We start from the raw sequence: 27531 nt of genomic DNA on the forward strand, positions 1-27531 counted from the left end.
TAATCTTCGGAACACAAATTAAGATATTTTAGTTGAAATCCGATGGCTCCATGAGGCCTGCATAGGGAGCAGTGACATTTCCTCTCTCAAGATCCATAAAGGTACTAAAAACACATCTAAATCGGTTCATGTGAGTTCAGTTGTTCAATATTAATATTATAAAGTGACGAGAATATTTTTGGTGCACCAAAAAAAAAAAAAAAAAAGACTTATATAGTGATGGCAGATTTCAAAACACTGCTTCAGGAAGCATCGGAGCACAAATGAATCATTGTGTCGAATCTGCTGTTCGGAGCGCCAAAGTCACTTGATTTAAGCCATTGGCAGTTTGACACGCGATCTGAATCATGATTCGACACACTTGCTGCGTCCCAATTCGCATACTATCCGTCCTAAATAGTATTCGAAAAAAGAATTAGTATGTCCCAAATCGTAGTATGTTGAAATGAGTATTCCAAAGATACCCGGATGGTCTACTTTTTCCGGCTAGAATTCGAAGTGCAGATCCGTGCACACTTCTAACCGGTAATATTGCCCATAACACATTGCGCTGTGGACGAGGATTCGATTAGAACTACAAAAACGAGTAAAAAGTGTTAAAAAACTACAAACATGACGGATGTGCGAGTCAGCCGGTTAAGCAGAGCGGTTAAGATAAAGGGGCTTGAATGATTAATAATCAGTATCTAACCTGACGAAAATATGTTTATTAAATGTTATCCAAATTATATTTCATTTGCAACAGCATTGTGAACTTTTATAACGATGCGTTTGTTCATTAATTTTTAAATGCATTATTATGCAAAGACGAGGAGAGTTATTGCATGAAAGACCCATGACTGGCAGATCAACGTGCGACTACATTTATCTCCGAAACGGTAGGAAATAAAATTTAGTTTAGTTAATTTAGTTGGTGTGAAAAATCTAATATCGTGACAGCCCTAATACTTACACACATACATGTGTATATATTTACGAAATATTTGCATGTACTGTACATATCTATAATTTATATATACATTTTTAATTTATAAATATAACAATTTTTTCTTATATATAAATGCATGTGTGTATATTTATATATACATAATAATTATACACAACACACACATATTATGTAAACAAACTTTTATTTTGGAATGCGATTAATGGGATTAATCGTTTGCCCAGCATTAAAGGGTTAGTTCACTAAAACATTTAGTTCACTAAAACATTTCCTCTCTCAAGATCTGTACTAAAAACATATTTAAATAAGTTAATGTGATACAGTGGTTCAATAATAATATTATAAAGTTTTAGTTGAAATCTGATAGCTCCATGAGGACTCCATAGAGAGCAATGACACTTCCTCTCTCAAGATCCATAAAGGTACTAAAAACATATTTAAATCGGTTCATGTGAGTACAGTGGTTCAATATTAATATTATAAAGCGACGAGAATATTTTTGGTGCGCCAAAAAACAAAATAACAAATTATATAGTGATGGCCAATTTCAAAACACATGCTTCATGAAGCTTCGGAGCGTTATGAATCAGTGTATCGAATCATGATTCGAATGAAAATCATGTGACCGCTGATTCGACGCGCAGATTCATAACCGAAGCAGTGTTTTGAAATCGGCCACTATATAAGTCGTTATTTTTTTTTTTATTTTTTTTTTTTTTGGCTCACCAAAAATATTCTTGTCGCTTTATAATATTAATATTGAACCACTGTACTCACATGAACCGATTTAAATATGTTTTTAGTAAATCTTGAGAGAGGAAATGTCATTGCTGGCTATGCAGGCCTCACTGAGCCATCGGATTTCAACGAAAATATCTTAATTTGTGTTCCGAAGAATAACAAAGGTCTTACGGGTGTAGATCGACATGAGGGTGAGTAAATGACATTATTTTCATTTTTGGGTGAACTAACCTTTTAATTAGTACTATTAGCGGGCGAAATCCAGTAATTCAATAGGAATCCATGCAAATGGGTAAAATATCTCCAGATTCGCAACGGGTTCAAGATGGTAAGGCGAATTCGACGCAAACCAACAGAAAGCTGGTTTGAAAGTGACTTCTGTGTGAGCTGCTTCATTCTTCGCTACACTATTGCAAACCTTTTTTTCTTTGCGAAATTTCGCGTACATTACGCACCTTTACGGTTGGTTTAAAATGTTTTATATCTGCCATAATGAGATACCCAAGTGATAGAAATAGCAAGGCAATTTTATGTTAAAACAATGGGCAATATTAATAATTAATAAAAAGAAAATGAAACTTTGTCAACGTCGAAAAACTCGTCATTGTGCACCTCTTGACTTCTCAAGTGATTGCGACGCCCCTGTGAACGCGCGTTCATCTCGAGCGCCGCTGTAGCTACAGCCTCGCGCAGACCTCTGATGGCGCGCACAAGTCAACAGTACTCTGAGGTGGCGATGGAATACAGAGATCCTGGTAATTACTTACATTCATTATAGTTATTTATTTGATGCGTCAGTATCGAGCGCAAAAATAATCTCTATTATTCCTGTGGGAGTTTTCGGGGTTTTATTCTGAGATGATGACTGTAAGTGAGGATGTGGTAATTGGCTCTTGTTGACGGTACTGTGTCGCATTGCTGTAGTCACCAGCAGCCACAGGCGAGAGTGATGTGCATCAGCCATGAACACATGCGTTTGCTGGTGCTGCTACCAGAAGTAATGCTGAATTACCACTGCAACGTGTGTCCATGTCAAAGGCACTGAAGATGTTGTCTTGTGTGAAGGTTGCGGCGGCTCGTCTGCAATGCAGTGCTGAGAGAATAACCAATCGCACATTCAATTATTCCTGCGGTAACAGATGCTACACTAACTTTTTGGAAAACAATTTCGGATTAGACGGAGAATACACGAAAACTAAAATGTTTTGACACTTTAGTGCGACGCGTAGACTAGAACGCAAGCGCAAGCAAGCAAGCGACGCGTTCTAGTGTGTCGCGTCGCGTTGCTGGTAGAGTAGATGGGGTGAGGTGTCAAAATCGGGCTCTGAATCAGAAAGCGATGCTGCTTAGCATTTTTTTTTTTTTTTTTTTTTGCAGCGGTTGTTGTATTTATATCTATGAATTTGTATATTGAATAGCCTACGCATTGAAATGCGTGAGTATGTGGATTTAGTTGCGTTCAAATGCATCATTATGAAGCGTATCTGCATACAGCATACACCCATGCAGACGAGTCATTCTGTCCACTCAGCAAATCCTCACTGTGAAATAGTGATGCAGGACCTGTGTCTGTGCGTCTGAGACAGTGGCACAGCATTAAATACAGAACACCAAGGAACATGGAATTTGGACATATATCATAATTATTACCTACCAAAAATAATTAGGCTACAGTAGAACCGGGGTCTTCAACACTTTTAAGGCCAAGGATAAAGAGATAAAGCGTCATGGTACATATTGTGTAAAAGTAAGTTTTCAAAGGTCAGTAGTAGACTTATCGTACAATGTTTATATTGTAAAAATCATTATTCGGCTACTCAGGAGTCATATATTTGTACTTTACATTTAAACTTAACATTTAATGGTTATTAAGTTCGATATATTATGCTTTTTAAGATCTAATAGGACTATTTAACATTTATTTTAATATTGTACTATATGTATTATTTTATAATATTAATATAGAAGTTTAATCAAAATGTTACAACTGGACCTTCCGGTGAAATAGATTTCTCTCTGGTGATGTATGCAGGACTTCTCCAGTCATTTAGTCCGCTTAAAGGTGCCCTAGAATTAAAAATTGAATTTACCTCGGCATAGTTAAATAACAAGAGTTTCAGTACATGGAAATGACCTACAGTGAGTCTCAAACCATTGTTTCCTCCTTATATAAATCTCATTTGTTTAAAAGACCTCCGACGAACAGGCGAATCTCAACATAATGTAACAGTCGGGGTGTACGCCCCAATATTTGCATATAACAGCTCATGTTCAAGCATTAGACAAAGGCAGGACATCTGGATGTGCACAGCTGAATCATCAGACTAGGTAAGCAAGCAAGGACAACAATAAGCAATAATAACTGACATGATCCATGATATCATGATATTTTAAGTGATATTTGTAAATTGTCTTTCTAAATGTTTTGTTAGCATGTTGCTAATGTACTGTTAAATGTGGTTAAAGGTGCTAAAGAGGATGTTTTGTTTTATACATTTTTGCAATATTACTTGAAACTGTCTTTACTAACTGATAAAAGACTCTTTATTAGGTGCACTGAAAGGAATAATATTAATATACATCATCTGTGCACGAGGTAGGGCCTTCAAAACATTAGCCAATCGTTTACGTGATCGGGTTGTTCTTACGCATGCGCTAATTTCAAAAACTCAGTAACAGTCTTTGGTTTCTCAGTCGACGAAAAGATCCTCTTTATCACCTTTAAAGTTACCATCATTTCTTACTGTATTCACGGAGACAAGAGCCCTCGCTATTTTCATTATTAAACACTTACAGTCTGTATAATTCATAAACACAACTTCATTCTTTATAAATCTCTCCAACAGTGTAGCATTAGCCGTTAGCCACGGAGCACTATCAAACTCATTCAGAATCAAATGTAAACATCCAAATAAATACCATACTTACATGATTAGACCATTTTGAGGGTTATATTAGCTGTGTGAACTTTGTTTATGCTGTTAAAGGCAAGCGCGAGCTCTGTGGCGGGGAGCGAGCATTTAAAGGGGCCGCAGCCTAAATCGGCTCATATTTAATGATGCCCCAAAATAGGAAGTTAAAAAAATTAATTTAAAAAAATCTATGGGGTATTTTGAGCTGAAACTTCACAGACACATTCAGGGGACACCTTAGACTTATATTACATCTTTTAAAAAGACGTTCTATGGCACCTTTAAATCCCGCCCCTCCACTTTTGAGTGCAACGGCAACATCTCAAAATCCAATCAACAACCAATGCAAATCCCATCCTACATTTTGTAGTTCTTGTGTTTCTCTTCAGTGTTTCTGCTTATTAACAGCAGGTGTTCATCACTAATGCTCAATCATAACTTAATCACTTAATTATCTCATTAACTTTAACTCTGCTTCAGTGTTACTTTAACACTAAGTAGAGAGGGACCATATGTAATCTGAGCAGAGTTGATTTAACTCTGGGGATTTTGCTGTGTAATACATACAATACATTTTTAAAAATATTTCCAACAATATAAAAGATATTCTTATGTTTACTTTATAAAAAATCATTAAAGATTTCACAGCAAAAAAGATGTGTACCACAACCTGAAGGTGGACATTTTTACAAATATTCTAAAAGGCCTTTTACTTGCTTTAAAAAGTATAAACTATCAATCAAATGACAGAAGGCATACAGTCGATTGTGTACACCTGGTATTTTAGCAAAGTTTTGATCATGTTGATAATTAAGAAGAAATTTGTGTATTTAATATGATGTACAGGGTTAAAAATGGAGACAGCCAAGCAGTCCTGACAAATCCATTGAGCTGCTGGGAATTAATATATCTGACTCATCTTTTGGCAGGACTTTGTGCAGGCCATGTCGTGATGGTTTGAGGATAAAACACAGCTCGGGGTGGGCTAAAATATGATCAGTAACCCTCTCGCGTTGAGCTCCCTCCACTGAGACTATGAGGCAAGCAGTAACCGCCACTCTGTCTGTGTGGGGCGAGAGGCGTTTCGGGTACTCCACCCTCAAGGACTCCAGCGAGTCTCTGTTAGACGAGCGCAAGCTGAGGCCTGGGCTGAAAGAGGACTCTGTCATTGAAGAGAAAGAGCGGGCAGAGAATGAGCAGGAGCAGCTGGAGGCTGTGCTGGGACTTCCATCGTCCCCTGTGGAGGACACTCAGCAAACAGGCAGCACGGAGCCCTCAGACTCTATGCTGGAGTCATGCCAGGACCATAAGAAGAGTGGTGGGCTAGAAGCATCACTACTGTCTGGCCCTAAGAACATTGACTCTGTGGGGAGGAAGGGTTCTCTTGGAGCTTTGCCTGTGCAGCGCTGCAGTTCCCTGGGCACCACAGCCCCTCAGTGGGTCCCTGATTCTCAGGCACCAGCATGCATGAAATGTGGATCCAAATTCTCCTTCACCAAAAGACGTCATCACTGCAGAGCTTGTGGGAAGGTGAGAGATGCATGCGATTCAGTGACCAGAATGTTATTCGCCTTCAAAACATGAAAAGTCTGTTTGGTTTGCAGGTTTTTTGTGTGGTTTGCTGTGACCTGAGATTTAAACTGACTCATCTCGGAGGGAAAGAGGGGCGTGTCTGTGTCACCTGTCATTCAACTTTGATTAACCGTGAGTGTCATGGTGGAGTCCCCTACTTGTGTGCTTAGATGTACTGTTATTACACATTAATTACAATGTTACAATGATGTCATTTCACCAGGGACACTTCGGAAGGACCAGAAGAAGGTTTGGTTTGCAGATAATCTCCTTCCCCAGTCTGAAAGTAGAAGTGCCAACAGCTCTCCTATTCACAGGAGTGCGTCCCACACACAGAGGGCTGAGCTCGCTCAGGCGGTATGACATGTATTTTATTTTATTATTTTATTCCCTTTAAAAATTTTAAAAAGCAATCCTATTGAGATTTTATTTTATTCTTATTTTTAATTTAATTTCCCTGTAATCTTCGTTCAGTAACTTTAAAAACACTCTTATAATGATCCTGTTGAGATTATATTTTATTTTATATTTTCATTTTTTTTTTATTAGTAACTTTAGTAACTTTTACACTCTCATAATCAGTGTTGGGTAAGTTTCTCTAAAAAATTTATTAATTAGCTACTAATTACATATTCAACAGTGTAATTAGATTACTGTACTAATTACTCTCTCTAGAAAGTATTGCATTACTTGCTCTTTTAATTCTTTTAAATAAATCATATAAAATTGCATAAATTATTCTTGAAATAACCAAAGTATTTAAAGGGAGAAGGTTACATTAAAAACATACATTTAACATTAGATGTTTACAATTTTGATGTTAAATCAACTATTGGTTTATATGGAATTGACCCTTCGCAAAGACCCGCCCCCCTTAGTTACTGTTGCTTTGTCTGACAAGCCGTGGCGCTGTCACACCACACAGAGTGAAAAATACATTGCGGAGCAAAGAGGACACGGACGACACATCGACAGACAAGACAAAGCAGGTTACTTATGATATTAAACAAAGTCCCAGCTTTCAAACTGTGTAGTTTTTTAAGAAATTCAAACAATTTCAAACAAAACTTTAATGTGTCGTGACCATGGACTTCCTACAAGTCCATTTATATAGCATCAGATAAACATGAATGAACATGAGAATCAATGTTGTTTCAAACGTGGAAAGATGTCAATATACAAAATTTTTCAAGTTTAACTCCACCGAGGTCAGTCTTCTTGCTGCTTTGTCGGACAAAATGGCGGATTCGGTGTTCTGATTGTCAATCAAACTCCCGGTGAAGGGTCAATTACTAAATACTAATCTATATAGTATTTAGTGCAATTACATTAGAAGTAAATAATTAAATGTAATTAAACTGTAATTAAAAAAAAAATAGGAGTAATTCCAGTAATACTTTATTTTACAGTGTCCTTGTTATATAGTTATAACTAAAAATATGCATAATTATGTGCAACTAATCCTAAACCATGCTTAATCCTAACCCTAACCCTATAGTAAGTACATGTAGTTAGTTAATATTATTCAATACTTAAATGTATAATTACACTGTAACAAGGACACCTTAAAATAAAGGGTTACACTTTATTTTAAGGTGCTCTTGTTACAGTGTAATTATACATTTAAGTATTGAATAATATAAATTAATAGCATGTACTTAGTAGGCTTAGGGTTCGGTTTGGTTTAGGGTTAGTCGCATGTAATTATGCATAATTTGCTGTTATTACTATAGTAAGTACATGTAACTTATGTAACAAGGACACTAAAATAAAGTGTAACCGTAATCCCTTACTTTACTTTTTCAAGGGAAAAGTAATTCAATTACAGTAATTACTTAGTAACGAATTACACCAAACAGTGCTTATAATGACATATTGTATTAGAGAGGACAATTAGTTTTATTTTTAATATTTATATTTGATATATATCTTGAAATAAACTTTAGAAAAAAGCTTTTCTAACTCAAAGCAATTTTTTTTTGCTGTAGGAAGTGACTGACCTTAGAGCAGGAGATGAAGTCAGAGGTCTTAGTGGTAACTCCTCAAAACCCACTCCACCAAAGGACCTTCCTCCTATTCTGACATCAACAGGGGTCAAAGGAGGTATGAATGTGTCCACACAATCGCTGCTAATAAAGACATTAGCTCTGGCTTAAATTAGGCTTGAAGGGTTAGTTCACCCAAAAATAAAAATTCTGTCATTTATTACTCACTCTCATGTCATTCCACATCCGTAAGACCTTCGTTTATCTTCAGAATACAAATTAAGATCTTTTTTGCGTTGGATCTCAATGGGGGGACAGAAATCTTCATCAAAAAAATCTTAATTTGTGTTCCGAAGATGAACGAAGGTCTTATGGATGTGGAACGACACAAGGGTGAGTAATAAATGACAGAATTTTCATTTTTGGGTCAACTAACCCTTAAAGGAATAATTTACCCCAAAATGAAAAGCATTTTCCAAACCCTCATTACTTTCTTCTGTGGAACAAAAAGATTGTCCATATGAAGAATGCATACAGTGGAACCACAAGCTATCAAAATGCACCTTTGAATGATCTATTCCTTTAAGACAGGGGGAGGTGTTATTGATGCTTACTTCTAAAGTAATTCATTGAAAGTTTGTGAATGATTTTGAAGTTTTGGTGTTTGTGTTATCTCTGCAGACTATACTCTGGAGGAGAAGAGAACAGAGTCGTCACTCTTAGAGGAGTTGGAGAGAGGTCTTGCAGAGCCTTTGGTCTTTGTGCTTAACGCAAACCTGCTGGCCGTGGTGAAGATTGTCAGCTGTACGTTCCTAATGTCTCACTCCACAGTTGATGGATTTATGGTTTTGGTGATTTGACATGTGGAACCTGTGCGAATCGGTATGGTATATTATATTGGGATTGAAGATGTTCTGTGGTCTGTGTAGTCAGTCGTTTCCAAACCGTCACGTGTGTGTGTGCGCGCATGTGCGTCTGTTCTCAGGATGTGTGTGCATGTTCTGTACATCTGATGACAAGATGCTGGTGTATTCATGTGGATCGCTAAGGTGTTTTTGTGTTCCTGTAGATGTGAACCGGCGATGCTGGTGTGTTATGTCGAAGGGTATGCATGCTGTTGGACAGCCAGAGGTGGTCATTTTATTGCAGTGTTTGCCTGAGGAGAAGAGATTCCCAACGGATATTTTCAATCATTTCATTCAGATCTACTGGGATGCCCAGACAGGTGACACTTGTATCCAGGGCCTAAAATTAACACTCGCCAACTGCCAAATGTGAGTAAAAACTGGCGTTGGCGAGTATATGAAATGGTGTCACTCTCCTGTTGACCGGTAACATTTTTATAAATATCTAACAATGCATAAACGTGAACAAACGTGAACGACGCTCAGGACAGTTGACGGGCCAAGGCTGCATCATCACGAATGTTTAAGCCTTGACAATTTAAATATTCAAGCGCAAGAAGACACGAAAGTGTGGAAAGTTTTGTGTGAGCACATATCCGAAACGCATGTCCAGAAATCTCAGACAGCATACAAATACTAAACTGAGCTCTTTTTGACGTCTCTTTATGTCTTAAGTGAACGTAAACTGTTAAGAAAGAAAACGCATATGTAAAGTATCAGTATATAGACCCTTTTACAGCCCACGTGATCAAACAGTTGCGCGCGCATTTTGGCAACGGAAGTGGTGTTGTTGCCTAGTGGTTTTAACGTGTTAGCAACTCTGAGAGTTTTTCAGGGCTCTCAAGTGTAACGCACTGAGCGTGACAGTCACTCATTTCGGTCTTTTGTCACGCACTCCAGCCACACATTGTATTTCTCACGCAGAAAATCTATTTTTCATATATTTAATATGCTGCTGCGCCGGGCAGGAATCAAGCGCATCTCCTCTGGAGTAGCCTGCCACTTATCAGCCAATCAAAAAAAAGAAAGAGGCTACACAGTAGCCAATCAGAAAATAGCACTATTGTATCTGGGTAAGATTTAACGCAACAACCAATCAAAAAGAAGCATATCCTGGAATTGTTCACCATCATCCTCGTTCACCCACAGAGGAAAACACTGGAGCTCTGAGCATCAACTTTGAGCACAGAATAAGTCACAATCTCCTATTTTAATGTTACAACAAATTCACAGCTTGTTTGACACAAACAATGACAACTTGACTGCTGTTAGAGAATGTTTCCCAGATAATCAGCATCAGTTTTTCATGAGTGTCTGAACTTAGTCAACAGTTTTACAGCCTGTTCACTGAAAACACCTGCTCAGTAGTCTAGACCTAACGTTAGTTATATTTTCGTTATCACACGATGACTGACATTTTGTCACATTAAACATCTCTCTCTCCAAATAGGCTTAATAATTTTATTAGCACTAAATAAATTATAGTGTATTACATCGTTGATGTTATTGGTCACTTTAAAAACCATGTCATGTTGTTGGATATTTGTCATTCTTGCCGGTCTTTAAAACTTGAGAGCCCTGGTTTATGTATATATATCTGGCCACTGTATTTGGCCATCTGAATCAATACTTCTATCCACTCGACTACACGGATCTGATAGCCGGATACCATTTGATAAAGTCAACTTTTTAAAATAACTTTATCTGTCTGTGTTGCTTAATCCGCTCGCGAAGCTGTAGATATATATGTCACTTTCGGAGTTGCTAACACGTTAGAACCTATGGGGAACAACACCACTTCCGTTGTCAAAATGCGCACGCATACGTTGCTACGTCATCATTGTGTACAAACAGTAAAAGGGTCTATTAGATCTGTGCATTCGCTCTTAAAGTGACAGCAGCCTAATATTCCTGCTGCTGTCTATGATTTTAATGTTAATCAAACAACAAAAGGACAAAGAAAAAAAATCACTCACTGCTCTTGACTGAATAACTTTTGTTACTTTAATTAATCCGGATGTTTATACAGTAAATTTATACAGTAGATACTATATGCAGTGTTATTTTACATTTGCTTACTTTATTAAATTTCTGTACCTGAAAACTACTGTCAGACCTACCTGAAAATCCTGAAAAGCACTCTTTATTTCATTTATATCTTTGTTCTATTGTATCTATTTGTGCTATTGCTTGTAATTTGATTATTTGTTCTTATTTTATTACTTACTGTTACTTGTCTTTAATAATGTTTTCAATTTATAGTTAGGTTAGTAGTTTTAGTTGTGGTATCAAAATTGGAATTGTGAATATTGGTGTCTACTCGTTTCAGGGCTGGTAAAAAAATATTTATGTTGGTAAATTTTCTTAAGTTACCGGATATTGGCAGGTGTGGCAAAAAGTTAGTTTTAGGCCCTGCTTGTACCAGATGTTACTCAACCATAAAACTAAGATCAAAAATCAGCAATGACTTAATAAACCTTGATTTTGCTGTTTCTCCAAGCAGCAGGAAAGCTTCTGAATCACCTAAGTCACTCTTTGGTATCCCGGGGGTTTCTGGGTAATAACGAGCATGCAGGCTTTCTTTACGTGCGTCCAACATTCCAGTCTCTGGAGGGCCTGCCGTTACCTGTGCCTCCCTTCCTGTTCGGGCTCCTCATGCTCCGTGCAGAGGCTCCATGGGCCAAAGCCTTTCCCTTGAGACTCATGCTGCGTTTAGGAGCCGAGTACAGATGTAAGAATAAGATCTCAATCTTATGTTTATCTGTTTTCTATTTTAATATATTTTAAATTTATTCCTGTGATGGCAAAGCTGAATTTTCAGCATCATTACTCCAGTCTTGTTCAAAACTTCGTCGTTAAGATATTTAATGTTAAGTAAATACATTTATAATGTTACAACATTTTTTTATATCAAATAAATGCTGTTCTTTTGAACTTTCTATTCATCACAGAATCCTGAAACAAAATATGTAAAAATATTAAGCAGCACAACTCATAATAGTGATGAATAGAAATATTTTTTGAGCAGCAAATCAGAATATTCAAATGTTTTCTGAAGTATCATGTGCAGCGTTGGGTGTAACTCATTACTAAGTAATTAGTTTAATTATTTTTCCCTTAAGAAGTTTAGCAAGTGATTACTCTAAATGTTTCTGTAATTTAATTACAGTTACTTTTTGGGGATTTTTGATATCCAACAATGTTTTTGATCTGCCTGCATTGACACTATTGTATGCGAACTGAACTAAGCTGGACGATGACATCACTGTTTTCTCCAGAGCTGCTGTATAGATAAATGAACTAAATTAATAACTAATGATTTTTTTTTTTTTTTTTTACAAAGGAATGAATCAATACTGAACTTACTTAAGCAATGACACTATTTACTTCTAGAGCTGCTTTACAACCAAAATTATGTTCCCTCTATCACTGTAAAGCTACTTTGACATAATCTGCATTGTAAAAAAACAATATATATATATAGTGTTTTAAAAGCATATATATATATATACAGTACAGTCCAAAAGTTTGGAACCACTAAGATTTTTGTTGTTTTTAAAAGAAGTTTCGTCTGCTCACCAAGGCTACATTTATTTAATTAAAAATACAGTAAAAACAGTAATATTGTGAAATATTATTACAAATTAAAATAACTGTTTTCTATTTGAATATATTTCACAAAGTAATTTATTCCTGTGATGGCAAAGCTGAATTTTCAGCATCATTACTCCAGTCTTCAGTGTCACATGATCCTTCAGAAATCATTCTAATATGCTGATCTGCTGCTCAAGAAACATTTAATGTGTACAATTGTATAAAATATTTGTGTACAATATTTTTTTTCAGGATTATTTGATGAATAGAAAGTTCAAAAGAACAGTGTTTATCTGAAATCTAATCTTTTGTAACATTATAAATGTCTTTACTGCCACTTTTGATTGATTTAATGCATCCTTGCTGAATAAAAGTATTAATTTCTTTAATTTCTTTTCAAAAAAATAAAAATAAAAATTCTTACTGACCCCAAACTTTTGAACGGTAGTGTATAATGCTACAGAAGCTTTGTATTTCAGATAAATGCTGTTCTTTTGAACTTTCTATTCATCAAGGAATCCTGAAAAAAAAGTACACAACTGATTTCAACATTGAAAATAATCATAAATGTTTATTGAGCAGCAAATCAGCATATTAGAATGATTTCTGAAGGACCATGTGACACTGAAGACTGGAGTAACGATGCTGAAAATTCAGCTTTGCATCACAGGAATAAATTACTTTGTCAAATATATTTAAATAGTACACAGTTATTTTAAATTGTAATAATATTTTTTACTGCATTTTTAATTAAATAAATGTAGCCTTGGTGAGCAGACAAAACTTCTTTTAAAAACATTAAAAATCTTAGTGGTTCCAAACTTTTGGACTGTACTGTGTGTGTGTATATATATATATATATATATAAGGGGAAAAAAAATTCTGACGTTACTACATTAAATACTAAATACTATTAATTCTATATAAAACAATAGTGGATTTAACATCAAAATGTAACATTTAATGTTAAAATGTATGTTTTAATGTCAGATAACTGTTATTTTAAATTGTAATAATATTTGTAAATATTAAGGTTTTTTACTGTATTTTTTTTCAAATAAATGCAGCCTTGGTGAGCATAAAAACTTCTTTCAAAAACATTTTTTAAAAATCCAATCGATCCTAAATTTTTTAATGGAGATGTACTATGATTTGGGTTAACTACTTATTTAGCATGCTATTTAGGGTGGATTATAAATTGAGATGCAATGTTGGACTCTATGATCTTAAAATCTCTAATATCATTCATAATTTCTGTATGCATCATTTCAATGACCGCTGACCTCAGGCGTTTTTTTCTTCCACTGTCCTGTAGTCTATCCCTGTCCCTTGTTCAGCGTGCGCTTCAGAGAGCCTCTCTTCGGACCCGTCAACAACAGTATCATGAGACTCTTAGTGGTGAGACTTATGACCTGTTTCATTGACTATTTCCTGTCATACAGCTTCTTAATTAGTTTGTCTGATGTCTTTTAATGTATTTTTATTCTGTTTTGACTCTCAAAGGATTTCCGTTTTTACCGTTACACACTGCCGACGGTACCGGGGCTTGTGGTTGATCTAGAGGCTAGAAGCACCTGTATAAGAATCCCTAAAACACGTCATCCAGAGGTACCATAACCATGAATTGCTTGAAATAGAAATTGCATCAGGAGTGCCATTGTATCGTGTCTGAAGTAGATAGGATGATAATAGCATGATATTTTCTGAATGTCAGAATATACACAGATCAGGCATAACATTATAAGCACCTTCCTAATATTGTGTTGGTCCCCCTTTTGCTGCCAAAACTGCCCTGACCCGTCAAGGCATGGACTCCATTAGACCCCATTAGGTGTGCTGTGGTATCTGGCACCAAGATGTTAGCAGCAGATCCTTTAAGTTCTTTAAGTTACGAGGTTGGGCCACCATGTTTGTTCAGGACATCCCACAGATGCTCGATTGGATTGAGATCTGGGGAATTTGGAGGCCATGTCACACCTCAAACTTGTTTTTGTGCTCCTTAAACCATTCCTGAATCATTTTTGCTTTAAAGCAGGGTGCATTATCCTGTTGAAAGAGGCCACAGCCACCAGGGAATACCATTTTCATGAAAGGGTGTACACGGACTGCAACAGTGCTTAGGTAGGTGGTACGTGTTAAAGTAACATCCACATGGATGGCAGGACCCATTGTTTCCCGGCAGAACATTGCTCAAAGCATCACACTGCCTCCGCCGGCTTGCCTTCTTCCCATAGTGCATCCTGGTGCCATGTGTTCCCCAGGTAAGCGACACACAAGCGCCCGGCCATCCACTGGATGTAAAAGAAAACGTGATTCATCAGACCAAGCCACCTTTTTCCATTGCTCCGTGTTCCAGTTCTGATGCTCACGTGCCCACTGTTTTGGTGGTGGACAGGGGTCAGCATGGGCACCCTGACTGGTCTGCAGCTATGCAGCCCCATACGTAACAAACTGAGCTAACTTCAGACAGACTAACTTCTAGAGCATAAGAGCAATTTGAGCTACAGTAGCTCATCTGTTGGATCAGACCACACGGGCCAGCCTTTGCTCCCCACTTCAATGATCCTGTCACCGGTTCCCCACTATTCCTTCCTTTGACCACTTTTGATAGATACTGACCACTGCAGACCGGGAACACCCCACAAGAGCTGCAGTTTTGGAGATGCTCTGACCCAGTCGTCTAGCCATCACAATTTGACCCTTGTCAAACTCACTCAAATCCTTACGCTTGCCCATTTGTCCTTCTTCTAACACATCAACTTTGAGGGCAAAATGTTCACTTACTGCCTAATATATCCCACCCACTAACAGGTGCCGTGATGAAGAGATAATCAGTGTTATTCTCTTCACCTGTCAGTGGTCATAATGTTATGCCTGATCACTGTATTTGAGTATCAGAAGCATTTTCATCAAAATGACATTCAGTAGATAAGTAGACTTGAGGAAGAGTAATTTCTTAATTTCTCTGGATAATGTGTGTCTTGTCTCATCCACTGCTGGTGTTTTAGCTGCTGAAGGCTCTGAATAAGTCTAATGAGAGAGTGCTGGCCCTGGGCGCCTGCTTTAATGAGCAGGCCGACTCTCATCTCATTTGCGTGCAGACGGCAGATGGACAGTACCAGACCCAGGCCATCAGCATTCACAGCCAGCCACGCAGAGGTGAGAGCGAACATCTGAACGCCAAAGTGAGGTTATAGGCTCTTTTTAAATAATAAGTACATGAGTCCCTAAAAGTATTTGGACACTTTTTGCACCTACAGCTGTACAAATGTAGTATCATAGTAGCATTTTTAAAACCTAATGAAAGTTTATTTTTGACAGTGGTCAAAAAGAAATTACAAAACAACTTTTGGATTGATGCCTTTTTGAGATGTTGATTCAGACGGCAATTAAATTACAATGCAACCTTAAGTGTTTGCCAAAAAACAGTAGGTAATTTTTACACAGATGGTGGGAGAAAAACAGACATTCTGGTTTCGGACAGCAGTAAAATCACAGACTTCTTCACGAGAAACAATTTGCATCTGAATAGGGCTGTGTGATGAACTACACTGGTGGTTACTCTGCTAGGACACCTGAGTGAACTCAAGGACCATTTATTTCATTCATTCACTAAAATGTAGAGTTAAAAAAATCACTTTAAATGTATTTAATATTATTATATATATATTTTTTTTAATATGACCCAAGCAAAAGAGAAAATGCAAAGAATTTTATAAATGTCAGCTTGAAAACTGCATCAACAAAGGACTGATACATTTCCTTAAACGCTCACTGGAGGGCGCTGTCTGACAGTCTTGGAATGCACAGTCACTTTGAAAGTGTTCAGTTCACCTGTTTGTTGTATTCATTGTAGACTGGATTTCTCTCACTGAATCTAAATCTTTGTTTTTGTTCACCTTTCAGTCACTGGCTCGTGTTTTTTTGTGTTCAGTGGAGCGCTTAAACCTTCATCAGGGTACTTGGCCAAGTCCAGCATTGTAGAAGGTTTTCATTTCTTTGTTTCATCAAAAGAACATTTCTGTTGTTTCTTGTTTCCCACTTCAACAGTAATTTATACTATGTTTATCTAACTTGAATGTGTATGTCTAGAAGTTTAGGCGTGCATGTGCTAAGATTCCATGTGTCTGCTTATCATTACAGATGGTTTGATGGTGCAGGTAACCATGGAGACCATGGCTGAGTTACGCCGATCTCTGCGGGACATGAAAGACTTCACAGTCACCTGTGGAAAAATCCACCCAGCAGAGAGGCAGGAATATGTGCACATTCAGTGGCAGGACGAAGAGCCGTGCTTTAATAAAGGGTTAGAATCAAATATATATATATATATATATATATATATATAGCAGATTACGTTTAAAGCTGTGCTGGTTTCCTCTCATTCTGTTCTGTATCCACAGCATTATCAGCCCCATTGATGGGAAGTCTATGGAATCTCTCACGAACATCAAGACCCATCAGCGCTTAGAATACAAAGCCAATGGGAAGCTCATACGCTGGACAGAGGTAAACACTAAACTGGTTTATGCACACAGAGTTTAACTTGTGTAATGTTTGTGTTTGTGTTTAAAAATGGGAAAAAATTAAATCAATTCACTCCGAGCAGAATCAGTATTTTAACGTTTCTGTTCACGCACTGCTTCTGTAACATTATCGTTCCGAAAACGGTTTGATTAAAAAAAATACTGGTTAATAACATGATTTTTTATTTTTTTTTTTTACTTTTTTTGGCCTGTACTTTATATAAGAGTTGTGGGCAATTGTGGCCTAATAGTTAGAGAGTCAGACTTGTAACCCAAAGGTCTCAGGTTCGAGTCTCAGTACCGGCAGGAAATAGAGGGTGGGGGAAGTGAATGAACTTTGCTCTCTTCCATTCTCATTACCCACAACTGAGATGCCCTTGATCAGTGTTGGGGGTTACGCAAGTAACTTGAGTTACATAATTAGATTACTTTTTCACGTAACTAGTAAAGTAATGCATTACTTTTTCAATTTATAACAAAATATCTAAGGTACTTTTTCAAATAAGTAAGAACTTAGACAGATCAGGCATAACATAATGAGCACCTTCCTAATATTGTGTTGGTCCCCCTTTTGCTGCCAAAACAACCCTGACCCGTCAAGGCATGGACTCCATTAGACCCCTGAAGTTGTGCTGTGGTATCTGGCACCAAGATGTTAGCAGCAGATCCTTTAAAGGAACACTCCACTTTTTTTTGAAAATAGGCTCATTTTCCAACTCCCCTAGAGTTAAACAGTTGAGTTTTACCGTTTTCGAATCCATTCAGCCGATCTCCGGTTCTGGTGGTACCACTTTTAGCATAGCTTAGCATAGTTCATTGAATCTGTTTAGACCGTTAGCATCGCGCTTAAAAATGACCAAAGAGTTTTGATATTTTTCCTATTTAAAACTTGACTCTTCTGTAGTTAAATCGTGTACTAAGACCGACAGAAAATGAAAAGTTGTGATTTTCTAGGCTGATATTGCTAGGAACTATACTCTCATTCCGGCGTAATAATCAAGGAACTTTGTTGCCGTATCATGGCTGCAGCAGTGCAATGATATTACGCGTTATTACGCCTGAATGAGAGTATAGTTCCTAGCCATATCAGCCTTGAAAATCACAACTTTTTATTTTCCGTCGGTCTTAGTACATGATTTAACTACAGAAGAGTCAAGTTTTCAAATAGGAAAAATATCAAAACTCTTTGGTCATTTTTAAGCGCGATGCTAACGGTCTAATCAGATTCAATGATCTATGCTAAGCTATGCTAAAAGTGGTACCGCCAGAACCGGAGATCAGCTGAATGGATTCGAAAACGGTAAAACTCAACTGTTTAACTCTAGGGGAGTTGGAAAATGAGCCTATTTTCAAAAAAAGTGGAGTGTTCCTTTAAGTTCTTTAAGTTACGAGGTTGGGCCACCATGTTTGTTCAGGACATCCCACAGATGCTCGATTGGATTGAGATCTGGGGAATTTGGAGGCCATGTCACACCTCAAACTTGGTTTTGTGCAGCCTCCAAATGCAAGTTACTTTTTCACATTTACTGTCTGAGAGCTCTCTCATGTTGAGAGAAATAAAGTGCAGAGGTGTTGTGTGCGCACTTTATCTCACTTTATTAACCAATGTCTTTGCTGTTTACCTTCAATGATCTAATTCAACCATACTAATAAGTAAAAATTACTTTAGATTAGATTTAGAAGAAAGAGTGTTGAACGTCCTTCTCCTGTATCCTATTCTTCTTTAATCCACACAGCACAGCTGAAAGGTTTGTTTGAGCTGCGCCCTCTACTGGACAGTTGTAAATATGCATTTCCTTCAGCTTAAAGCCCCGGGTATACTTCGGCTGTCCGCGTTTGGTCCAAATTTCGAGACCACGTGGACAGTCCGCGTGCAACAGCGCATGCGCAAGCAGTATAGAAGAGTCCACTAGGTGGCAATACGCACAGTATTGAGCACAGTGTTCAGCCGTCAAAGAAGAGTGTGAAAAAACAACACGCTTGAAAAGAGGAAAACACGACAATGGACGGCGAACTCGTTTGTGCGAAGAGATTAGAAAAGGAAAGGATGCACTTCTTTTCTTCTCCGATCATGCCCAGTGAATGTCATGTTGATGGCACGACTCAGTGCTGCTCTCTGATGTCAGGTAGAGCATAGAAAAAAGCTGTACTGCGCATGTGACGAACGCGGTCATCCGCGTGCATCCGTGGTGTAGTCAGTGCCCAAGGAAGTCGACCGGAAGTTGAAGTCGGCCGGTTGCCGCCATCTTGTAGCAGAACTTCAATTGCGTTAGCATTCCCATTGACTCCCATTCATTTTGGCGTCAATTTGACAGTGAATAACTTTACATCTGAGGTGTTTAAAGACTCCATTTGTCCATTATTTATTTCCAAAGATATACGACAATGTATAAAGGGCTCCATTACCTATGTTACATTATTGCCCCGTAGAAACAGTTTTTGTAAAAATAAGCTAACGATTGCGTCATAACCACTCGACTCTCTGTCGCACATTAGAGAAATTACCGTACAGACAGGAGGAGAAGCTCGCAGGCAATCGGGGAGATTATCTTAATATGGCGTACTGGCGTTTTTACATTTTAAAATACTATACAAACTAATTAATCAGAATACTTACTCCTGCTCACTCACGCCAAAGAACTCCTCGCTCAAGCTCGCCGTCTCTGCAAGATTAACGATGGCAGTTTGCACGCACAGCTACTAGAAGATTTACATCTGTCAGAGAGGTTGCTGACGTCATCAAGCTTAGTGTGAGTTGCGCGTCAGTAACGGAAGTGCTAAAAATAGCTAAAAATGGGCTTCACTTGACTCAATTGAGTTCCAATGGGGTCGCTGTGTCCATTTCTTTTACTGTCTATGGGTGTAGTATACTTTGAAAGACGCGCAGACGCATTACTTTTAAAAGTAACTTTCCCCAGCACTGCCCTTGAGCAAGGCACCTAACCCCCAATCACTCCCCAGGAGCCTCAGCAAAAATGTCTGCCCACTACTCCAGGTGTATGTTCACGGTATGTGTGTGTTCAGTACTCACTGCTGTGTGTGTGCACTTGGATGGGTGAAATGCAGAGCACAGATTCCAAGTATGGGACACCATACTTGGCCACAAGTCTTGAAAGTCACAAACTTTCGGTAAACCTCATACAGTAGCTCCACCCGCCAGAATCATGAATAAAGTGCTGCACACGTTTTGGAGACCATCTCTGCTTGTTTGCAGTACAAGGGTAAATAAAAACTGGTTCTTTGAACATGTACTGCATTTAAAAAAAAAAAAAAAAATGTTTGTAAAGGCTAATGTTTCATGTATTTGAGGAGCAGAGGAGTGTCTTAGTCTGGTATTTGCCGTCTAATCATAGCCAATACAGCCTGTGCATAACCCTTCATCTTTCATACACAAGATTTTGGCCAAATGTATTAAACGACAGGAAAAACAAGAGCTATAGGTAAACTTTGTAACCTGCAAGTTGATGAAAATATAATGCGATACACATACAGCCTCAGATGCGGCCGTTCAAATGACTGACACCACAAATTTCTGACATCCACTGACAAACTTCATTTGAGCTTGATTTTGGTCAATTGTTAATATATAACGACATATGCAAGTGTCTGACCATACATATAGCCACAATACTAACTTTGACAACATGGTGTTTTAACTATTTAAAAAGAAATACTTTTTTTCATTTCCTGAATAGTAGCAGTTCTACACTTTCAAATCACTCCACGCTGGATATTACGTGCCATTTATTTTAATTTAAATGTAATGCTTTAACGGTTGGTGACATATCCTCGTAAAAACTCACGAGATCCAAAAGCTAATATCAGCGCCTTGCCATTGCAACTTGACAACTGAGTGCGTGCATTTCACTCACGTTGGATGTGTCAGCAACACATTTGCATATGCTGTAGGCCTACTATTTGAATTTATGATTGTTTGACTGCCAAATTAAAATATTAAACAGAACGATAAAATAACATTATTAACCCGTTACTGGTTTTTGTTCAGAACAATTAAACATTTCTTTTCTTGTTCCTTGAACTGGTTTAGAGCCCTGGTTTGTAGCATTAATATTACTTAGGCATGAGTATATACCAGAACCCCAAACCCTAAGAAATAAGTATGTAAGTATAAGTTATTAAGTTACAACTTACAGATACACACAGAACTATAGATATGTAAGATACTAAAAATCATGAGGTGCTATTCCTTTTCTATCAATGAAACATACAGTTTTCACCTGGTGGCAATAAAACAGGTAAAAAAAAACTAATCCTAATGCCTAGAAAACAAAGACTCAAGTCACAATTATTTTTGTAGTGCTTTATACAATACAGATTTTTTCAAAGCAGCTTTACAGTGATAAGAGGAAAATGATTCAGTTGATTGATTCAGTTCAATTGAAAAGATCATCAATTATTAAACTAGTTTATTTTATCTATAAGGAAGTTCTGCAGAAAAACAGTGATGTCATCGTCCAGCTCAGTTCAGCACCCAATAGTGTAAGTGCAACCAAATCAATAATATTTTTGGAATATTAAGGATTTGTGCCACTGGCTGTCATGTTGGCAAGGCCTTCACAGGGGATTGACTAGTAGACACGGTCTCTGCTGACACTTCAGGGCTGTGTTTTTGTAATGTCTAGGTGCAGGTCCACCATCTGATCTGGATACAGACCGGATACGGCTGACTACGGTAACCTCGGGATAAACAGAGAGACTAATATTAGCATAGATGCCATTCTTCTTATGATATAACAAGTACATTGGGTGTTATAGGAAGTGTTCCAAGTTGCAGTTGACCTAATTTATGCAGCCTAACAGTCATTTAACAGATGTGAATTATAGAAATGTGATAATGTGTTATGTGTATGCCAGGTTAGAGAGATGTGTTTTTAATCTAGATTTAAACTGACAGAGTGTGTCTGCTTCCCGAACAAGGCTAGGAGGACTGTTTCAGATTTTGGGTGTTAAACAGGAAAAGGATCTCTCCACCTGCAGTTGATTTTGATATTCTAGGTATCATCAGCTGGCCTGAATTTTGAGATTGCGATAGTCGAGACGGACTATAATGCATTAAAGGTGCTAAAGAGGATCATTTCATCGACTGAGAAACCAAAGACTGTTAGTGAGTTTTTGAAATGAGCGCATGCGTAAGAACAACCCCCCTCTTTCACAGCTCATTTCGAGGGAATGACTGTTTACCACCGGCATTCGCTGTGTCGTGTTTTTTGGATTCATTATGTCGGACTCACCGCAGGTAACTCATAATCTGCAGCTGTTACTCCTGTCTCCTGACAAAAACATTGCATGCGGCGCCTGTGGAGTGTGGAAAGTTACTGGAGCGCGCAGCCGCGTTCGTCCTCACAAGGAACATCACGGCAGTGATTGACAAGCCAGAGGGCCAATCGTTTACGCGATGATCGCGTAAATGATTGGCTGATGTTTTTAAGGCCCTACCTCGTGCACAGATGATGTATATTAATATTATTCCTTTCAGTGCACGTAATAAATAGTCTTTTATCAGTTAGTAAAGACAGTTTCAAGTAATATTGCAAAAATGTATAAAACAAAACATCCTCTTTAGCACCTTTAAGAGCTAGCTCAAATACTAGGGAGCTAAACCATTTTGTGTTTTGTAAGTGATTAGCAAGATTTTAAAATGCATGCTACGTTTAGTAGGGTGCTAGTGCAGTGTTGACAGAACCGGGCTCAAAACACCCTAAAGGCCCCAATATACTGGTGTGACATAATTTCTAACAAAATCAGGCCAAAAAGAAGTTTGTTTGGAGAAGTTTGCTCTGGCTGGTAAACACCTTCGAGCTACCATTGGTCCATAGCGATTACATAATAGGTAGGTGCGCTCTCTGCCCTCTTTCACTTGGAAATCTTTTCTGGTTCATTTTCTCTGTTGAGTCCGTCAAGGTCAGACATCCGTGAGTGAAAACATAAACACTGGAGAGCTGCATTATAGTATAAACTGAAGTGTAATCCTAATTGAAAGCAACACCTACCACTGTTTTTTCATGTTTAATACTGTAAAGCTGTTCTGTTGTATAAAGTGTTCACTGAGAGTACATCAGGGCCTAAACAATTGTACAATTTAAAAAAGAAAAGGACCCTATTCCTAAAATATAAAAGGCAGCTATCTTAATCTATAAAGACCCTTTCTATGTATTTATTTGTTTGTTTATTTGTTAATATTAACATAAAATAATTAATAGTCCTTTATTTTGATTTATAGTTATGCTTTTGAAAACCACTTTCAACAATCGGTTAATTCATGTTTTAATGTCACAGGTGTATTACTTGCTGAAAGACCAACATCCAAATGGTCTTAACAACCACACCAGCCATAACCGTCTAACAGAACGTCTTGCACGTGCATTCTGCTTGGCACTGTGCCAATCTCTCTGTTTGCTGAAAGAGGACGGCATGACCAAACTGGCACTGAGGGTAATTCTGGATGGGCAGAAGGTGAGATGGCGATAATTATGTCCACAGCTGTGATGCCAAAGATTCTTTTTTTACCTCCATTGTGCTATTTTATTATAGACAGAAAACATTAAACCACTATATTATCAACAATATGGTTATTTAGTGTAAAAATGGTGTAAAATTATTATAAATTAAAATTGAAAGGGTGGTTGATTATGATTTCACTTCTTTAACTTTAGTAGTTAGTGTGTAATCTTTCTGTTAGAGCATAAACAACATCTGCAAAGTTACGATGCTCAAAGTTCAATGCAAAGGGAGATAATTTCTTTTACAGCTTTTTAAGGACTTCAACAAATAGCTGGTAGGGATTACAGCGAGCTTCTTCGGGAACACGCTACAAAGGGGGTGAGGGCTGCTTTAGAGAAGAGGAAGAGTTGTTGTTGTAGTAGTGTTGTTACAATGCCGTCATTTTACACTGGACTGCTTCACAAACGAGACTCAATTCAACACTGGATTTGCACAAAAGATTAACATGACGGCACATCGATGAGTTGAATCAACTCCACAGCAAATACATAAATTGAGCCACTAACCATTCAGAAAAAGTTGCATTCTAATCTTCCTGAGTCTCTCCATCAGTGTCCGACTCTGGTTTGAACAATGTAAGGCTGAACACCATTACTGACGTTGTCATTTTGACTGCGTGAGATTCTCCAGCTTTGTTGTTGTTGAGCAACCGAAGCGTGAGCTGTTAAAGCTCCGCCCTCTTCTGGAAAGGGGGCCAGGAGCAGCAGCTCATTTGCATTTAAAGTGACACACAAAAAAATGGTGTGTTTTTGCGCAAACCCAAATGGGGGCAAATTTGACAAGCTATAATGAATAATCTGTGGGGAATTTTGAGCTGAAACTTCACAGACACATTCTGGGGACACCAGACTTATATTACATCTGTTAAAGGGGTGGTTACGTGTTTTTTTTCTAGGCTTGATTGTGTTTCTGGGGCACAGTATAACATGTCTTAATGCTTCGTTTTTTTGAAAACGCTGTATTTTTCATATATTTTATCTTAATTCTACACCTGTTTCCACTGTCATATGAACGGCTCGTTTGACTTCCTGCTTCTATGAAGCCACTCCCTCCGACATACGTAATGTGCTCAGATTGGTTAGCAGGTTGGTAACTGGCCCAGTCTATCGTGATTCGCTGAAGCGTCTTGAAACGCCACGCCCCTTACCATCCGTTATTACGCGCTTAGGTGGAAAGTAAATAAAAGCACCTATATTGCTGTATCAAATTGAGCCGAATCAGACCCACATGAAGAGGGTCAGGCAGAACCTCTCCAATCGCAGCTTTTAAAGGACGTTTATGAATGGTATTTCATTTAGTATTTGTGTCAAAGTGTTTAGATATGCTGTCACTGCTGTTTGTTAGCTTTCAATATACAGTTTTATCCTGATTAAAGCTTTCCTGTAGTAAATACATGCCTGAGTAGTCGCATTTTTGTAAAGGTAGCATTTAATTTATAGCATGAACAACTGTTTGTCTATGAACATAGACGTTTGTTGGTGTTTGTTGCACTAGAATTTAGCTAACTGGCTAGCAAAAACGAGTTGCTCTTTGTATACGTCCTAGATGCATTATAAATAGCAACAGAACTATAACATTACGTTTAAAAGACATGTAAGTTACAAACAATAAAATGTACTTACAGTTTGAAGACAATAAACAGCAGCTTCTGCTTTTAAAGTGGGAACTGCTTCATCTTTCAGTAAAAGCCTTTGTGTAGCCGCATCCAGTGTAGAAAATATCACAGATTATAATGGGTTCTATATCTTTTGATGTGTTGTGCAGCTCGCGTTCGGTGTAAACAACTCTTCCGCTTCCATTATGCTGTGCCACATGGCCTCGCCCACTTTGTTGCGTGTTCCCGGGGGCAGTGTTTATGTTAATAGCAAGGGTTTATGATGTCACCAACCCGGGAAGAAGCTCATTGTAGTCCAAACTGCCCGTTTTTGTAGGCAATAAAATGCCATAACTTTAAAAGACAATATCTCCGTTTGCATTGAACTTTCAGCGCTGTAACTTTGCAGATACTGTTTATGCTCAAGCAGTAACATTACACACTAACTAAAGTTAAAAAAGTGAAATCGCATGTAACCACCCCTTTAAAAGCATTATAGGTTCCCTTTAATTTATAATATTTTAATCTATTTTTACACTAAATAAATATATTGTTATTGCTGATAATTAATCATTCTTCAAAAAAAGTATTTCTTTTCATATACTTTATCTTATCTATAGACTTTTCCAAGTCTGCTAGTTAACTACCAGTTATGTCATTTTTATTACTTGTTTACGCATAAACCCAGAGCTATATTTTCAATCTTAGATTCAATCTCAGATTCGAGATGTACACTTTCAGTTCTTTTAATTACTGTTGTTCAGTATTGTGTAAGGGCAGGTCAGGAGTGTAGCATGTGAGTACGACGTGCCTGATAGTCGGCCCACAGACGCCAGTGTTCTGCTTTATTTAAATAGTGCTGTATTTTGATTAGATCTCTGGGGTTTTGAACAAATGTCAGAAGTTATCTTAATGTCTTTTCTTTAATCTTTCAGATGGAGTTTTTGGCAGGCAGTAACGGTCAGCGCCTTCCAGCACTGTACCATGACTGTCTTAACCAATCATTAACATCCGTGGTGCAGAGTAACTCTCAGTACCAGGGTCTCGCCGCCTGCCAGCTGGAGCTCATCTTCTATATCCTTGAGGATACGTCATAGAGACGGACCACACCACTGTCACATGTGCCAATACTCCCAGAAACCTCCTGAGCATAACCTTTGAGTTCAGTATAATTTGAGAGTGGAATATAGTAGACGTCCCCATGGGGCAGCTTATTTTAGAAGTTTATTCAATACCATACTGCTCACTGTGAAAGGGTCTGGGGTTACGACATCAAATGGCTTTAAAAACTACTAACATTTCTCAGTCATCACTAGAGGTCGACTGATATATCATTTGCTGATTGATCAACATCAGTAGTAGCTCTTGCAACTATTATATAATGGCAAAAATGAACACTGATAGTTCACTAGGTGTCACAAGGTTCTTATGGAAGTGCATTTCCATTTAAAAATATATATATTTATATATAATTGCTACTTTATTTCTCGTAATCGCATCCTCAGATCTGGCTATTGCAACTAATTGCAAAATTCTCTTAATTGTGACTTTATATCTCACAGTTGCAACTTTATTTCTCGTAATTGTAACTATATCTCACAACTGTGACTTATATGTTTGACATTTTCTTGTAATTGCAGCTTCATATCTCACTATTGTGACCAATTGTCATAAATGACTTCATATCTCATAATTGCAACATTTATTACTCATAATTGTGACCTCATATCACACTCTTGTCTATTTGTAACTTTTGTAATTACGACTTTATTTCTTGTAATTGTAACTTTATATCTCACGTGTGTGACTATTTCTTGTAATTGCAGCTTTCTGTTGTCACCATCTCATAATTATGATTTTATTTCCACCCGCAGTAAAAAAAAAAAAAGAATAATTTCAAACTTGTATCTCGCTATTGCTATATTTGTCTTAATCATGACTTTATATCTCGCAGTAGCAGCTTTATTGTAATTCATCAAAATTGCATTCAAATCTCACATTTGTGACTATTTCTATTAATTGCAATAATTTCTAAATTGCAAATTCATATCTCACAATTGTGTATGAATTTCTTTCTTCTACTGAACACAAAAGAAGATATTTTGAAGAATGTCTAACCAAACAGTTGATGGGCCTCATTGAAGGAAAAAAATAAGTCAATGGGGTCCATCAACTGTTTGGCTACCCATATTCTTCAGAATATCTTCTTTTGTGTTTATATGAAAGAAATTCAT

General features: G+C 37.6%; 1 protein-coding gene across 1 annotated transcript; it reads left to right on the forward strand.

The window, feature by feature from the left end:
- Positions 1-5616: 5616 nt before the first annotated feature.
- On the forward strand, positions 5617-27312 carry zfyve9b (zinc finger, FYVE domain containing 9b). Its single transcript, XM_067387382.1, has 15 exons — positions 5617-6129; positions 6204-6303; positions 6395-6528; positions 8160-8274; positions 8838-8960; positions 9226-9381; positions 11565-11792; positions 13971-14053; positions 14159-14263; positions 15664-15814; positions 16562-16642; positions 16799-16961; positions 17059-17164; positions 23479-23655; positions 26233-27312. The coding sequence occupies exons 1-15, from the start codon at positions 5635-5637 to the stop codon at positions 26392-26394; spliced, it is 2379 nt and encodes a 792-aa protein (XP_067243483.1). The 5' UTR covers positions 5617-5634; the 3' UTR covers positions 26395-27312.
- Positions 27313-27531: the final 219 nt, after the last annotated feature.

This window comes from Chanodichthys erythropterus, chromosome 6, assembly GCF_024489055.1.
Source record: "Chanodichthys erythropterus isolate Z2021 chromosome 6, ASM2448905v1, whole genome shotgun sequence".
NCBI lineage: Eukaryota > Metazoa > Chordata > Actinopteri > Cypriniformes > Xenocyprididae > Chanodichthys > Chanodichthys erythropterus.